Source organism: Staurois parvus, unplaced genomic scaffold (assembly GCF_062004578.1).
Source record: "Staurois parvus isolate SC_StPar_1 unplaced genomic scaffold, SC_StPar_1.0 ptg000031l, whole genome shotgun sequence".
Taxonomy (NCBI): Eukaryota; Metazoa; Chordata; class Amphibia; order Anura; family Ranidae; genus Staurois; species Staurois parvus.
Genome location: NW_028317827.1, coordinates 10,075,907 through 10,093,059, shown reverse-complemented (window position 1 = coordinate 10,093,059; position 17,153 = coordinate 10,075,907). Strand labels below are relative to the sequence as shown.

At 39.5% G+C, this 17,153-nt stretch overlaps 1 protein-coding gene across 1 annotated transcript in view; it reads left to right on the top strand.

Annotated features, from left to right (window-relative positions):
• IFIH1 (interferon induced with helicase C domain 1) overlaps window positions 1-17,153 on the top strand; it is a 74,846-nt gene that overhangs the window by 23,761 nt on the left and 33,932 nt on the right. Inside the window, exons 6-11 of the mRNA XM_089660063.1 lie at window positions 7,501-7,718; window positions 10,046-10,256; window positions 10,640-10,863; window positions 13,238-13,351; window positions 14,256-14,379; window positions 16,886-17,113. Of these exons, the coding sequence (XP_089516189.1) occupies window positions 7,501-7,718; window positions 10,046-10,256; window positions 10,640-10,863; window positions 13,238-13,351; window positions 14,256-14,379; window positions 16,886-17,113 (1,119 nt within the window). The remainder of the gene's footprint in view (window positions 1-7,500; window positions 7,719-10,045; window positions 10,257-10,639; window positions 10,864-13,237; window positions 13,352-14,255; window positions 14,380-16,885; window positions 17,114-17,153) is intronic.

Below are 17,153 nucleotides of genomic sequence, written 5' to 3'. Positions count from 1 at the left end.
GTGATTCTAGTTCTAGGACAGTTAAAACTACATAAGTCACCTTTTGTTATGTGCGAGATACTGACTGCCTAATTGCCACATTCTTCCTCGTCTTGCAGGAACATGTTGTTCCCGTTAGTGGATGTGGTTGCTTACTCAGCATTGCATTTATATATAGCCATTTTTTTACTTAGTGCTATAAAAATCATGTCATACACTTCAGCATCTTCTGTTTTGGTTTCTGGGGTTTTATTTGACCCCAGAATTTGTTACATGTCAGTAAGGAAGCATACTCACGAAACTTGTATTTTGCTACATTAACCATTTTGCATCTGGAGCAATTTTTTTTATTTTCTCACACATGTTAAAAGCAGCATTTATTGCTAGAAGATTACTTGAAATGATTTTACAGGATTTTCTTTTATTTTGTAAAAATAATTATGTTATACTTGCCTGCTCTGTGCAGTGGTTTTGCACAGTTGCATAGAACAGCTCCGATCCTCCTCTTCCTGGGTCCGCAACCGGTGCTCTTGGCTCCCCCCCCCCACCAAATGCCTACATAGTAATCTGCTTGATATAGGGGTACTCGTGCGAGCTCACTCTCAAGCCGGCTTTGTGTGTTCATAAGGCCCATCCCTGCCCCCGTTCTTTCTTCACTGGTTGTGATTGACAGCAGCGGGAGCCAATGAGGAGGGAGGGAGCCTAAAGATCCTCTGCTCTCATGCACATAGCTGGACTGAGATCAGGCTCAGGTGAGAATAAGGTGGGGCTGGGGAGAGCTGCATGCAGAAGATTTTTTACCTTAATGGTAAAAAAAAAACCTTCTGCCTTTAGTTCCACTTTGAAACTGCAGAACAATTATGTATTTTCAAAAAGCAAAGGCCCTGTAGAATAAAATGGTGGCAGTTGCAATTTTTTATGTTGTATAATATTGGCACACCTGTTTATCAAATCTAAATTTTCATTAATATTGTGATCTGGAGCACCATTTACAGTGAAGTGTCTCCATCCCTCAATCAATATACATTATTCCTGGGACTTTAAATGTGGCGCATCAAATTATTACATGACTTATATACAGGTCACACGACAGTAAAATCGGGTTAAAAACAATACTAAGCTGATTTGTAGTAATATCATATATCAACATAAAAGGTATTGCAATATAGATTCATCCATAATTATAGCATTATTTTACATGTACAGTCCAATTATTGGTGCATATTTATATAACACATTGCATCCAAGAATCATGGATCTCTGTCCACTTCCTCAGGAATGGATGCAAGATACATATCTACAAAAAATACATATATAACAAAATAATAGTATTGAATCTTCGGAACAAATGGCTCCCAAATTCAAACGGATCGCCCTACTACTTACAAAGCAGCTCCAAGTTGCGCATAGCAGGACTAGGGATAGAAGGTCCTTGGGGACCTTCAGGAAAAATACACTAAAATAAATTTTAGTGCACACACACATAACCTAATACCCAAGTTTTTCATAAAATATAAAAAACATATTATCATACAGGATTTATATAGTACGAATAGTTTATGCAGCACTTTACAACACAAGGGCAGACAGCACAATTACAGTACAATTTAATACAGGAGGGATCAGAGGGCCGTGCTCATTAGAGTTTACAATCTAAGAGGGAGGGTCAAGAGATAAAAAAGGTAATAACTGTGGGGGATGGGTTGATGGAGTACTGAGTAAATATATGCCAATAATATAAATCCTTAAAATTGCAGTAATCCATGAAATGGCATAAAAATTAGGCTCCCCAAAATGGTCCATCAATCACAATTTAAAAACCTTTACAGGTTATCATTTAAGTAATAACAGTAAATTATAATCCTAAAATTATTGCTGTCAACAAAATTCATGCTGATATCTCACATATGCGGTACAATCAATGTTCATATACAGGTACACACCCTATGCACACTTTTGCATTTGCATGTGTGCGCAGGGCGTCAGGGATGGATGCTTTTTTGTTATTTTTATGTACCTTATAATCTACATATTTAACCTTTTTTTTCATTTCATTTAAAACTGCAGTTTAGGTATGCATATTGGTCCAAGCTGAATGCAAAGCATTCACTGAGTGGATGAAGTGGAAAGGCAGGGGGTTGACATCACAATCTCCACCTCATCCAGTCAGAGAATGATCAACATTCATTAAGGAAATGCAAAGCATTTTCCGAATGGCACCCTTGCTAAGCTAGCGACCTCCTGTGTTTACTAAGCAGAAGAACAGCTGCTTGGCATGGGACCCAGAGGCTAGCGGCAATCACTGTACAGTAATTTTCAGCTTTTATGGGGATCTCAGAGGTATGGTGCATATGTAGGTGGACCATTGTAACTATGGAAAAATATGCATGCCTAAACTTCAACTTTAATTTTGTTATCTCAAGTGGGCAAACAAGCATTGGCAGGTGACAGGTTATCTTTATGTAGACATAAGACTATTCAATTCCTAATGTTTCACCTGTCCATCACTCCAGCCAATAACAGTACAGTAAAAGTGATTGGGTGGCTTTACAGCCACCCACATGGCTTCCACTGAATAGCTGGTGGGCCAGCTGAAAAGAAATGGTCAAAACACGCCGTGAACTTGTTTAGACCACTTGAACTCCAGGCTGTTTATAAATGCCCTGTAGGAGGCAGGCGGTTAATCTGTTCATAATTGTGTTTAGAGGAACCTAACAGAAAAAAAGGAAAATTAAGAGCTGTTAATATCAGTTGCAATAACAAATCAACACTTTAATTTTGATATCTGGCAATGAAAGTGACAATATGGTATAGTCTTGAAACTATGAAAGAGATGGTTTAGTATATTTTCAGTGAATGCAGATTTATTTCATATATTTATACTATACTACATATTAAAACCCAGTTATGGGCTACATTTTCTTCTAATTGGGCCCCAGGCTATGTATAAAGAAAAAAAAACAGCTCTGTATGCAATACTCACCTTTAGTACTGAGCTGTGCAGTACATTAACCACAGTCTTTCATGCTAAATGACACCAAGCAGTAATCAACTTGGAAGACTGAGAACATACTGTAATTGCAGGGCATGTGTAAATGCCCCCTAAGGGGCACCACCACAGCACCCTGCATTTATTGTGTAATGGTGCAAAGACTGGCACTAATATCATGTCAATGCTGCTCCTGTCAGTGAGGACTGCTTGGCCTAGGGAAGGGGCAAGGATGATCACATGGTTTCTTGTGACCAGCTTAAAGACTTCAGGAAGTATAAGTAAGTTTAAATTAAAATATGGCATAAAATACATACTGGAGACCTTCAGGAGAGCAAGGAGGGTGGTTGGGGGCAAAATGTGGAGTGGAGTACCTGGTGCCTCTGGATAGAGGGAAGTATGTGAACCTAGAAAGAAATGCTTTTTCTAAAGAAAACATGTCCATATATAAGCTAACCTAACACTCTGGAGTAATTTAAAGCCCATTTTACTCTTTAAACCACCAACAACACCTGATTTCACGTTCCTTTTTTTAATTCAATGCATTTTTCCATAAGGAGAAATTGCTTCCAATGTCATGAACAAAATGGTGTAGCAAAAACGTCCAATTTTACTTATCCCTATTCACCTTCCCATTACTCCTCCACTGTTCCATTTGGGGAGTTAGGGACATACGTGATACTTCCAGGTAAGGCAGTCATGACTCTTCTTCCTACATGATAGAGCTGATGATTGGTCTTGGGTGCTGGAAGTAAATCCTCAGCGCTGTGCAAGCTCAAGATTTCTTATGTCTAGATATAAAATGTTATACAGTTCAGATATAGTATGAATATGGTCTTTTGTTGAAAAAAAAATCAGATTTCTCTGTATTTTGTTAATTCTCTCCAGAGATGTCTGTGAGCTCTGCAGAATATGACCGGCACTGACAAGTGGTTTTATGGGCTTCCTCATTACAATAACTGTGACTGGATCCATGTGTAAATAGGTCCAACATGGCAACCAGTACATCCTAAAAAATTGGATGGACCAAAAGGACATAGAAAAGTGCAGAAAATAAAGTAGGGCAAAGAATTGTTAAAACAAGTGAGAAATGTAATATAAACATAAACAACAGATAATAATGTGGATTAACGTGACTATAAATCTCGTTGAGCAAGAGTTTAGTGATAGATGCGGATGGTTATTTTCCCAATCTGTTTAACAGTGCATAACATTGCCACAGTTCACCTATTTGGATGAGTCATGTAGAGCCTACAGTACACAATGTGGGAGTGATACTCTGCAGGCTTCATCTCCAGACACGTGCACATTATGGAAGGTAATGTCAATGCACAGTGGAGAAGAACCATCTTAGCGTATAATGTGCATGGTCATGACACCAACTCTGATCCTTCTGACACTATTAAGTCATAACTTCAAACTAGAATATGGTTTACTGGAACCAGTAGTAATGTACTATTGTCTTTTGAGAGAATCTGAAAACTTACAATTATATCTATATCTGTGTCTCAGATCCTTATAAAATAATGACACCCAAAAGTTGTCATTTTAATTATGGGCTCTCTGCATTGGAAGACAAGTAAGAGGTCAGGGTAGGCAGCAAACAGGAATCATACAAAATCAGGTAGAGGTCAGGGCTGTAGATTGTGTTCTGTTTAGGATTCCTTGATTTTAATGAAGAGTAACTGGATATTAAAATAAGAGTTTGGTATATTAAAAATAGGCCTATACATAAAGCCTGACTACAGGAGAAAGGAAGGAGGATAAGGAAAACAAGGGTGGTGTGTGACAGAAAGAAGTCAACTTTCTAGGCCAGCATGCTTATTCTCACTACAAAAGCCATACATGCCAACAGGGCCGCTAATAAGGGGGTAGCATTAATGCTCTTGTACAGGGCCCTGGCCAGCAGAGGAGCCTGGGTATCAGGTGGAATCAGGTGTGGGCAGGAGAGGGGGTGATTAGTGCGGTGGGGGGCAAATTCAGGAACTGATCCCCTGTGTGTCTCTCCCTGCAACAGACGAAATCCAGCCCACCCTCCCTCCGGCTTCTAGCTGCTGGAGAGAGAACCATACAGGATATTGGTTCCTTTAATTGCTCCCCCCACCACCATTGCACAGATCACCCTCTCTGTGCACCATCCTCTTCCCCCTCCCTCCAGCGCTGTTGCCTTTCCTCCTCTCCTGCCGGCTGCTGCGGGCACACAGGGCAGGGGATCTTTTCAGGATGGAAAGTGGGGAAAGAGGACAGTAAATATTACATATTTACCGACTTTTCCATTTGTGAATAAACACAATGAGTTAGACATCAGGGGTCTGCTTAGACCCCTGATATTTCACCAAAGCCCCCTCGCCCCAACAGCATTGTTAATAAATACATGCAAATAATTAAAAAAAAATAATTTTAAAAATTGTAACAAAAATTGTAATAATATTAATAAAAAAATCAAAGTAGAACTATAGGCACAACTTGTTTTCATTTTGGATAGAGTAGGGAGGGTTATAACCCCTATCAGTTTATTTTTACCAGTGAGAGATAATCTCTGTAAATCAAGGGAATACCTTGGGGACTATCAAGGTCACCGGAACTAGTGTCCCCATTGGAAAATTTCTCCTCTGTTACTTATCTGGGGACAACCCAAAATTTAGGGTTTTCGTTACTTTCACTTTCGATGTTAACAGTAAACAAGACAAATAGGGTGAATCTCCCTAAAGGGCACAGACTGCAATGAAAACCTGACAGGTGCTCTAATTCATCTCCACAAACCAAAACTAAAAGAAAAAAAGTTTTGCTTTAGTTATACTTTAAGGGCTCATGCACGTGGGTTCTCTGGCTCATACAGTGTGATTGAGAAGTTTGTGTGTCTGGTACCGCATGTTACTCTGAGGACCGCATGTTACTCTGAGGGCTTTACAAACACATGCATTGCCCTTCCATGTGCACCTTACTGCTAAGACTGATTATAGGTTGGGTCGGTTTCCATTTTTGTGTAGTTGGCTTTACAAACACAGCATCTGGTCCTAATTTGACAGGTGTGCAGGTGTGGGTGACTGGCCCCAAAAGCACACTGTCTGTGTTCAGGTGGTACACCTGCATCTACACGCCTGTCAAATTAGGACCTGCAGCTTTGATTGTACAGCCACACAATCCCCGTGGAGTAACATCCCTGCCTACACACAGCTCCAGCCACACTCATTCATACTGTACAGGCCACAGTGCCCATGTGAATGAACCCCAAGAACTTATTCACACACAGAGCTTTATTTATTTATTAAGGCAATACTGTTTTATCTTTTATATTTAGCAGACATTTTGTAAGTTATTTTGTGTTTATGTTCATTAATAATGATTTTAGTGTTTTTCTAGCAAAAATATAGTTTTAATCAGGAAGGCTGTAGGGAGCCCCATGATTTCAAACAGTAGCTCTGCACACTAAGGCTCTAAGACTCACCCATTTTCAAGTCTGGAGAAAATCAAAACTTTGATCCATCATTAAAATGATACTAAAGTCTTGTTTTTTTAAAAAAATAACAAACATGTCTATACTTAACTGCTCTGTGTAGTGGTTTTGCACAGAGCAGCCCCGGTCCTTTTCTTCTCGGGTCCCCTGTCGGCGCTCCTGGCCCCTCCCTACTGTCGGGTGCCCCCACAGCAACAGCATGCTGTGGGGGTGACCAAGCAGGCACACTCCCAAGCCCTGCTATGTGTGTCCATTAACGCACAAAGCCGTGGCTCACTCGCTCCTCCCTCGATTGGCTCATTGGCTGTGTAAGCCAATTGCCTCAACTAATCAGGAGTGAGAGTCCCCGGAGAACTGAGGTTCTTGTGGACATCGCTGGATCGGGATGGGACTCAGGTAAGTGTTAAGGAGGACTCGGGAGGCTGTTACACAAAGAAGATTTTTTACTTTCCTGCATATAATGCATAAAGGTAAAACAAACTCGAGCCTTTAAAACCACTTTAAGGAAGTCTTGTCCAAGTGGTCATAAAAGCCCACCATTGTCCTCTATTCCACTCATGTGAGCTCTGAAGATGATAGGCAGTCATTGAGAAAATGTAGTGTTCTTTGAATGCCCCCTGTGCCATGCAGGTAACCTTCTGTGTTCAGTAAGCAGCATGGCAGCCGCTAAGCACAGGACTCTAGAAACTAGTGTGGATCACTGTTTTAGCGATGCCTACAACAGTGATTTCCAGCTTCCATGAAGATCACACAAGTATTGCACATACTTACATACTTACAAGCTGGGCCAATGTAGCTATGTAAAAATTGTCATACCTAAACTTCAGCTTTAACTGCAGCAGGCCAAAATTGGGTATTTGACGTGCCAGACAGAGCTGTGCCATATGGCAGAGCTGTGTAAATTTTGTAACTGGATGGACACAAATACAAATTCTTTGACAGGTAAAACAGATATGTTATATGATGTTTGATCTGTGTATTTTAACTGTTTGCCTGGGGTTGAGCTGTAAGAAAAACAATAACCCCAAGTAAAAAATATAGTTGTTTAAAAACACTTTTTTTCTGTTTATGTCAGATGATGAGAGCACAGACCGAGCTTCTCCCATTCCTGAAATGACCCTTCGAGAATATCAGCTGGAAGTGGCCAGACCGGCTTTGGAAGGCGAGAATGTTATTATATGTTTGCCCACAGGAAGTGGGAAAACTAGAGTGGCTGTGTACATCACCAGGGACCATCTGGACAAGAGACGAGCAAATGGCTTGCCAGCAAAAGCTATTGTTTTAGTCAACAAGGTATTGAATTTTTGTTTTTTTATTTTTAAAACTCCCTGCCGCTGTGGTTATATTTGAAATGACTGGTTCTGCAGTTTGTCTTTCTCTTTTCAAATAAATATTCATATATATCTCGCAAATCTTTCCTGGCCTTCTGTTTTTCAGGGATACTGGGGTGAGCAGGACAGGGGTAACATAAAAAAAAAAATATATTAGTGTGAAAAAAAATAAATTATGAGCATTACTTTGAAATTGCAGCTGGATTGTAAGGGATGATAATAAAATATGCATACTTATAAAAGTTTTTTATATTATTATATTTTTCAAAATTTTTATAACTATGCATATTTTTCACTAATAATTTGATTTTTATATTAACCCCAGCCTGCTCACCCCAATATCTCTGAACGCTAGAGGGCTGGGAAAGATCAGCGATCATATGACTACTGTTGCACTAGACACATGATCAGAAGCTAGCCCTGACCGGGAGCTTTTCTTTGAAAGCTTGAATCTTTGTGCTGGGAGTTCACATCAGCCGCCCAGTGTTGCATATGTGCAGCATGTGGCTGTTAAAGCCCACGGTGATTGTAAAGAGAAGTTAGAGGATGAACATTATACAGTGGTTACAATCCACTAGTTGACAGGCTTAGCATGATATGTTAAAGTGTAATTCTACATTTTGCAGCTGAGTTCGGATAAGAGCATAATTATAATTGTGAATGTTTTCATTCACATAGCATACATTAAAAATTTAAATTACTGCTTACTTTTCTACTTGCTTTTTCTAAAAACTTCAAAACTGAGACCTGCAGAGCGGGCTGGGGAATTATTGTTTACCATAATTAATCCTGTCTGTAGTGTAGTGTCTGTAGTGTGCTGGCAGATCTCATTATCAGTTGTAATCTAGATTAGAGCACTTTCTGTCCTAACCACAGGGTTAAAATCTAGTGGCTGGACCTCTTGTATTACATGTTAATGAGGGGAAACTTAGTGTGCCCGTCATTGTCAATGGGAACAGTTTGAGTTTCCTCTTATTTCAAATTGAGTCTATGCAAGCCTTACTCCAAACAAATACTTAAAAAAGTAAGATTTTTAAAAAATTATTCTTAGGTAGGCCGTGTGAATGGGAACACATTACAAACATTTAGTTGGGTTTTCTCAAATTCAACTGCAAACTTGGAAATATACTTTAAGATCTCAGAGCAGTGTTGTAAGATCAGATAGCAGATTACTTAATGAATGCAGATATTGATGAGGCCTCCCTCCCACTGTAGTCTTGCAATTGACAATGCCATTGTAATTCACCAATACTAATTTACAAGCTCAACCTCAACAGGTTTAAAGTTTGATCTGGACCTATTGGGGTTGGATGTCAAAGGTTCAAATGTTTGCTTGTCCTTGTATTATTGATATTCTACATGCAGAATGATGAGAGAAAGTTGCAAGGAGAACGTATTAAAAAGAGAGAAAAAGAATGGATGAGAAAAGAGAAAGGGAAGAGGAGTGAGTGAACTAGAGAGAAGAAAAGAATGAAGCAAGGAGTGAAGGGAGTGAAAATACATAGAGTAGTCCCTATATGACACCCCAGGCCCCAGCCAACATATTAGCGGTTGCCCAAGATATAAGCAATCCTGGTTAGTGTTTATTTGGTCACATTCAGGTCTTTAACCAAAACCAGTCATGCACATACTGTATGTAACCTTCAGAGCCAGACTCCCCAAGGTAAGAGCTTTTGCATACACCTCTGTTGCATTGCATGTTGTTGCTGATGGGTCTACATTGAATAAAGCAAGGATTGCACTAAAGGATAGCAAGGCTTCAGTGGTGGATGAAGGAATACAATGGTGTCATCACCTTCTTTTGACCTCCAGTGAAGCCTACCCAATATGTACACATTTTGTGATTCTTACTTTCTGCAATGCAGCCTTACCTGACAGCTGCCAAGCAATGCTGCGCCAAACATGCCTACTGAATGTAATAACTAGAGAGTGATCAGGTATCCAAAACAGGTATTTTAATGGGAGTGCTTACAGAAATCATGAACTACACAACAAAGAAAAAGGTTTTACAGGAAGGTATTACTGCTGCCTGATTGACTGACTTTTTTTTTTAGCAACAAACAGCACAGGGCTTAGGCCTGATTTTGAAAGTCTATATATGGTACTGCCTGACATGATTAGTGTGCCCTCTGGTGGCTACCGATCTGCATATAAAATATAATCTTTTAAAATATGACATAATAAAATTTGTGTTTAAAGATTGTGCAGCATAATTCAATTCAACATAAATGTAAAAATTCAATGCACAACCCCTTAGAATGATTCTCTTTACTGTTTTATATTATTCAGGTTCCATTGGTTGAGCAGCATTTCCTAAGCGAGTTTCAGCCATACCTAAAAGATTCCTATAGTGTCACCAAAATTAGTGGAGATTCCCAGCTAAAGATTTCCTTCCCTCAAGTGGTGAAAGCGAATGCTGTCATCATATGCACAGCTCAGATACTGGAAAACTCACTGATGCAGGCAGCTGAAAATAAAGAAGAAGGGGTCCGCTTGTCTGGTACGTAAAAAAATGTTGTACTGAAAATCAATTGTGCGTCACTTCCACTGGGAGTGTTCCACATGTGTATGCCACCAAAGGCAGATTTTTTTGCTGGTTACCTGTACTTGAAGCTATGCCTTGCACCTGAATTAAAATCCAGTCCCTCGCCAGTACATCCAATTTATGTGACCAAGCAATTGAACAGGTGTACCTAATAAAGTGGCCGGTGACTGTACAGTATATGTGAACCATTGCCTCATATGACCATAAACACGTGGTTGACCAATATCTATAGGTACCTTTTACAATCCTTTGCCAGATTAATTATAAGAAAAAGAATAGAGCAAAAATTGAAATTTATAGGTATAGTTGCAGTCATTCTATGTGGTTTATGTTTCCAGATTTCTCCCTGCTTATTATTGATGAATGCCACCACACTATCAAGGATGCTGTGTACAATAACATTATGCTACGCTATATAAAGCAGAAAAATAGGAATGAGAAAATTCGCAAGACAGAAGGCTCCACAGAAGTGGTTCCTCTTCCTCAGGTTTTAGGGCTGACAGCTTCACCAGGAGTTGGGGGAGCCAAAGACAGTAAAAAGGCTGAAGAGCATATTTTAAGGGTATGTGTTCTTTTCTGTCATTTACCTGAGACTTGCTATTAGTATGTATTTGTATATGTTTGTCTCTATAAGAATTTCCTTAACAATATTGAGAAGAATTAAGGGTTGAGAAGAAAGTGTGATTTTCCCAATACAGGAATTTTCCACTTAATGGGGGAAAACTGCTGCAGGTATGAAGAGCAGGCATCTAGCAGTACATGTACATACCTGCAGCAGCCTTCCAAATCCTCCTCTCATGGTTGTTCTAACAGGAGGAATTCAGACTTAAAAAAGGTTATGGACCTGCATAAAGCCTGACTTTGCATTCCAATGGGCCTCATAGAGACAGAAACCAATTTGAAGAACACAGGTACAAAATGTTGCTTGTGCTATTAGCATCAACCAGTCTTTCTCAAACTTTTTAACATGGAGAAATGAACCTCTGAAATAACTTCCTGGGCTCAAGTAATCCTTTCTAATAATTACTAAATCTACATCTCACAGCACATTAGTGTGATGGCCACTGAGACAAAAATGTTTATTCTCTACATTTGAGGTCATTGGTACCCCCTTACAGGTAGCCAAAAAGATATTTCTTTTCAATGGTTACTCATCTGAGAAGCAGAAGTTTCTCATTTGCTGAAGGAACCCCTAGCAGCTTCTGGAGGAACCTTGGTTGAGAAAAGTTGGCTTAGAAAATGTTAAAGTGGTTCTAAAGGCTGAAGCATTTTTTTGTTATTAAAAAACTTTCTGGGTGCAGCTCTCACCCAACCCCCTCTTATACTTACCTGAGCCCCATCATGATCTAGTGATGTGCATGAGAGCAGTGGCTCTCTTGGGTCTCTCGCTCCTCAGTGGCTCACACAGCAGCTGGAGCCATTGGCTCCTGCTGCTGTCAATCAAAGCCAGTGAGGAGAGAGTGTGGGAGGCGGGGCTGAGCCATTCTCTGTGTGTGAATGGACACACAGAACACAGCTTGGGTGCGAGCCATAGCAAGAGGCTTGCTCTTGGGGGCACTCAGCAGGGCAGGAGAAGGACCGCCGACAGGGGACCCAAAAAGGATTGGGGCTGCTCTATGCAAAACCACTGCATAGAGCAGGTAAGTATAACATGTTTGTTATTAAAAAAATGATTTCCATTAGAATCACTTTAAGAACAGAAAATAAATGTATTATATTGTTTTCTGCATTCATTTTCTTTTTCTTTCTTTTTATTCTTTCTTTTTACCTTCTGATCGTGCCAGTATCATAATTCTAGTTGGGTTTATTACTAAAGACAAATGGGGGCATCAAGTGGTGAAGAATTACATGCCTAACATCCATAGAGAGCAATAACAAACCTCACAAACCAATAGATTAAAATGTATCTGCAATACAATAGTGCAATGCAAATATACCAAACTCTTATGTGTCACCACAAATTGAAAAAATAAAGGAATCCAAATGTGAAGCCAAACACTATGAATTCAGTGGTTCTTTGATAATGAGGGAAATGACAGATGTGGATACCAAACGCCACCAAACTTCTTCATGAGGAATAACACAGCACCTTGGTGTACAACAAAGGGAAGCTTACTAGAATCATATGACCCCCAATTAAGAGTGGTTAACCAGCACTTGTGTATCAATCCAAGATATCCAGCTATCCTCAAAACCACATGTCAAACGATGGTACTGCTATGTTATATCAGATCACCGCATATATACTCAGTTGGACATAGTATTGTGAAAAAGACAGGCTCTCCATAGTGTAATCCAGATCAAAACACCAATTTAATGTGGTAAATGCACTTACAATGAAAAGATGAAAATCAGGCACTTCATATCATATAAACAACTCATGTTACAGAATCCGAGATGGCTGCAGTGGGATCACGTATGCGTAGTATTGTGTGTTCTATCTCTGCCCTACACACGCTACTACGCTGGCTGACCACTCTTATTGGAGGTCATATGATTCTGGTAAGCCTCCCTTTGTTGTATACCGAGGTGCTGTGAGGTTCATCATTAAGAAGTTTTAGTGGCGTTTGGTATCCACATCTGTCATTTCCCTCATAATTAAAAAACCATTGAATTTACAGTTTTTGTCTTCACATTTGGATTCCTTTATTTTTTCAATTTGTGGTGACACATAAGAGTTTCATATATTTGCATTGCACTATTGTATTAAACATGCATTTTAATTTATCTTCATGCTGCACTGTTGTTTTTTGATGTTTACTATACTACGTATTATGGTATTGTGCTAGCTGCTATGATTTTTGACATCCAACAGCGTCCTAGCGCATCTTTTTTTTCGTTCTCATCAATAAAACCTGACAGAGGTTCTACTTGTTCTGTATCCTTCTTCTCTTAACCTGATAAATAAAGCAAAACGATTATCTGTTTTTTTTTAGATATGTGCTAACCTTGACTCCAGGATCATGACTGTTAAAGAAAACACACAGCAACTCCAGAGACAAGTTAAACTTCCATTTAAGAAAGTAGATATTGCTGAAGATAAAAAGAAGGTAGTAAAGTTTTTATTTCTTACTGAAACTGAATCTAGAATTTCTATCAGAGCTATAATGCTGCAATATAATGTTTGTGGTATGTACTGAGCATGTTTGATACAACTATGTTTGGATGTATATCTGTCTATTAAATTGTGGAAAAATACATAAAAGATGAGTTACCTATTTTTAATCCACTCCAGTCTGGTCACGTGATCCCTTCAGGTCTGGCTACCTTTTTCAATGAATGGCTGCTGCAGGGGAGAGTGACATCACAGCTCCCAGAATTTCCAGCTGTTGCTGAGTGCTCTGTGAGTCAGACCTGTAGGATCATGTGACTGGATCAGAACGGATTGAAAATAGGTAAGTATACAGATCTTTTTTTATAAAGGTTGGGCAGGATAGATGGAAGGAGGGGGGAGGGAGTTGGTCCTTTGTGGGAAGCTTGTCAACTGGTCAGATCTGATTTTCTTTAATGATTGCTATTTCCCTAGAAATAAAGCAAACAGCAGGAATGCATACTTGTTTAGCCCTAGTGAATAAACATGTATGCTCGGGTGACCTAAACATGCATGTTCCTCTAAAGAACACTTGAATAAAATGATCTTTGGTGGTTGAATTGTGTTCCCATATCCAAGGTTCTAGAAAGATAATATCTAAGGTATGTAGTATGGCTAGCTGGAGTCCATGAGAAAAATCTCCTTTTTGGAGTCCTCTCTTCTCCTTCCTGCCCATGTTCTCGTAATTACTTTTCACAGCTTTTGGGTGAGCCAGGTCCCCTTTCTTCAAAGCTTATGGAGGACTTAGGAGGAAGAGCCCAAAAATACAAGACCACTCAACAACTTAATGAGAAAATACTGTGGTAGGAGTGCAAGTATTGTCAGTGTCTTTAATGTTTTTTACACTGACATTCATTTTACAGAATCCTTTTGGAGATAAACTCAAAAGGATGATGGTGAAGATTGAAAATTTGGGAGATTTATCTTCAACATCTGAACATGGAACACAGTCTTATGAACAATGGGTAATTCAGAAAGAAAAATCAGGTAACCTTAATATAGTAATAATAACAACAGCAACATATATAATAATTCATATCTGTAACACGGCTGTTATGATGCTCTGTTACGTAAAGCGGTTGTAAACCTCAGACATGAAATATGAACAAAGCATATCCCTTTATAGTGTCTCAGGAACAGGCTTCAGGAGCTCTTGCCACCAGCCATGCACCAGTGATCCAACTGCCTATGTATGCAGAGAGGCGGCAGGCGGAGCACAGTTGAGATCACTTTGCAGCCAGAACTAGAGGAGCAAGATCAGCAAATGTGGCTGCCGGCTCCAGCTGGCTTCTATTTAAATATAATTCCAACTGTCTCCTAACTCTGCCTGGATAAGTGGCTGCTGGTGATGCATCAAGCTGTTAAAGAGTTCTTTTTTACATTTGCCGAGCCAACGCTAACCTGCCTGAAAAAAGGACTGATTTTTACTGGCATAAAATTTCTCTAACAGACACTTACTGACAGCTGTAAAAATAACTGATTTTTACAAACTCTCAGTAAAATTACTGATGGTTGGCAACCCTGCCTGTCACATACTGTAGTTCCATCCTCCAACCCTTACATCACTGCTGAGTCCTGTAAGGGTCGAAGGATGAAACCATAGTGCACAGCGAGGGATGCAGACTTCCAGCACTCTCTGAAGTGTCAAATGCCAAAGACACTAACAGAGGTTACAGCACTGGAAGAGGAGAAAGGACTGACTCATGTACCATACAATAGGTGCATATAACTGCTCTTCTCTTGCAGGGTACTGGCATCTGGATTTGTATTTATTAAGCTGAAAGGGTCACTTTAAGGCAGACTGAGACTTAACCACTTCCCGACCGGCCGTTGTATATAAACGGCCGGATGGTGGCAGTGCAGGGTCGGGTGGCCGTTTATAAATGGCCTCCCCGCACCCTGCTTGTGCGCGCTCCCTGGGAGCGTGCAGCACCGCGATCCAGTGCCCGATGTGTCCTCCGGACACAGTGAAACACCGATCGTCGGACGGGACCTCTGTACGAGGTACCAATCATGTGATCACTGATTGGCCAATCAGTGATCACATGCAAAATAGCAAGCAAGATGTCACTTGTGACATCATTGCTTACTACGTGTGAATTCTGTGAATGATCACAGAGGTCACATGGTACAAGGCTATTCACAACAGCCTTGTACCATGTGACAAGCTGTGACCAATCACAGCTCACTCTGTATTTCTCAATGACTGCAAGAATGCAGACAGAGAGAAAGAGAAATGATTTCTTTTCCATCCTATATGGGTGTAACAGCAATCAGTGTAAAAAAAAAAAATCTTCATCACCCCCCACAAGTAGTAGTGTACTGCTAGGGTGACAGTATGTAGAAAAAAAAAAATAATATAAAAAAATAAAATAAAAATGTAAAAAAATATTTTAAAATTTTAATTTTTGGTTATAAACTAATTTGTTTTTTTTTTTAACTAAAAAGTTAACGGAATAAATTTTGGCCAAGATTTATGATGAAATATTATTTATTTGCAAAATTTAAAAAAAAAACACTTTTTTTTGAAAATTTTTGGACTTTATCATTTACATAGCAAAAAAAATAAAAATCACAGCAGTGAGTAAATACCACCAAAATAAAGCTTTATCTGTCTCAAAAAAATGGTAAAAAATTCATTTGGGTACAGTGTGGCATGACCGCGCAATTGTCATTCAAAATGTGATAGCGCTGAAAGCTGAAAATTGCCTGGTCAGGAAGGGGGTAAAAGTGTCCGGTCTGGAAGTGGTTAATGACTTAAAGTGTTACTAAACCCACAACAGTAAAATCAGTCTGTATATGCAGTAAAGCATGCTTGTTATACTCACTGTGGAGCCTACGGGGTTAATCCTACGCATTGTGTAAAAAGGTTCTTTGATCCTGACTTCTCTAATCTTCCCATTTTTCTATTGTCCCCAATCCATCTCCTGAGAGTACAGAGCCCTAGGAAATACTCTGCACACGCTCTGTTTGATGTGTATAGCTAGAGTATTTTTTTTGTTTTGGGGGGGTAGGGTGCATGTAATCGGCCCAAGGCCAATCAGCACTGTCCAGACAGAGATTCAGGGGTCATACAGCTTCATAAGACATAGGGGAATGAAAATGTCTCCTAAAAGATTAACCAGTGCTTGGCTGGACACTGATAGAAGACACAAGACTTCTCTAAGTGCTTATGAGAAAAGGTATTTAGCAGTTTATATTTACTATAATAATTGCATTTCCATGTGTGTATCTGTACCAGATATAATGTATTCAGGGTCCTGGGTTTAGTAAAACTTTAAGTTGAATGAATGAATTTAGGATGAACTGAATGAATTTAGTTTGAAAGCAAATAAATATCAGCTTTCATTCTACATTTCTCAGATCAGTGGAGAGTTCATTTTATTTGACGGCCTGTGCTTCTGCACTTGTCATTTATCATCATTGCCCTTGTTGAATAAACCGACAAATATAACAAACATAACTTGTTTTTTCCTGTTAATGTTGTCTTTAGCCGCCAAAGAAGGCAATCGCAAACAACGTGTGTGTGCTGAGCATTTGAAGAAGTATAATGATGCTCTGCAGATCAGTGACACCATCCGCATGAAGGATGCACTAAGTCATCTGGAGAAGTTCTACGATGACGAAAAGAAGAAGATCTGGCTCCTGCACGAGAACGATGGTGAAGGAATGTCTAAAAAGATCGACAAGACCGATGAATATCTCCTTGATTTATTTTACAGTAAGCATATTATTCTTTACTGCACATTGCCTACTATGTA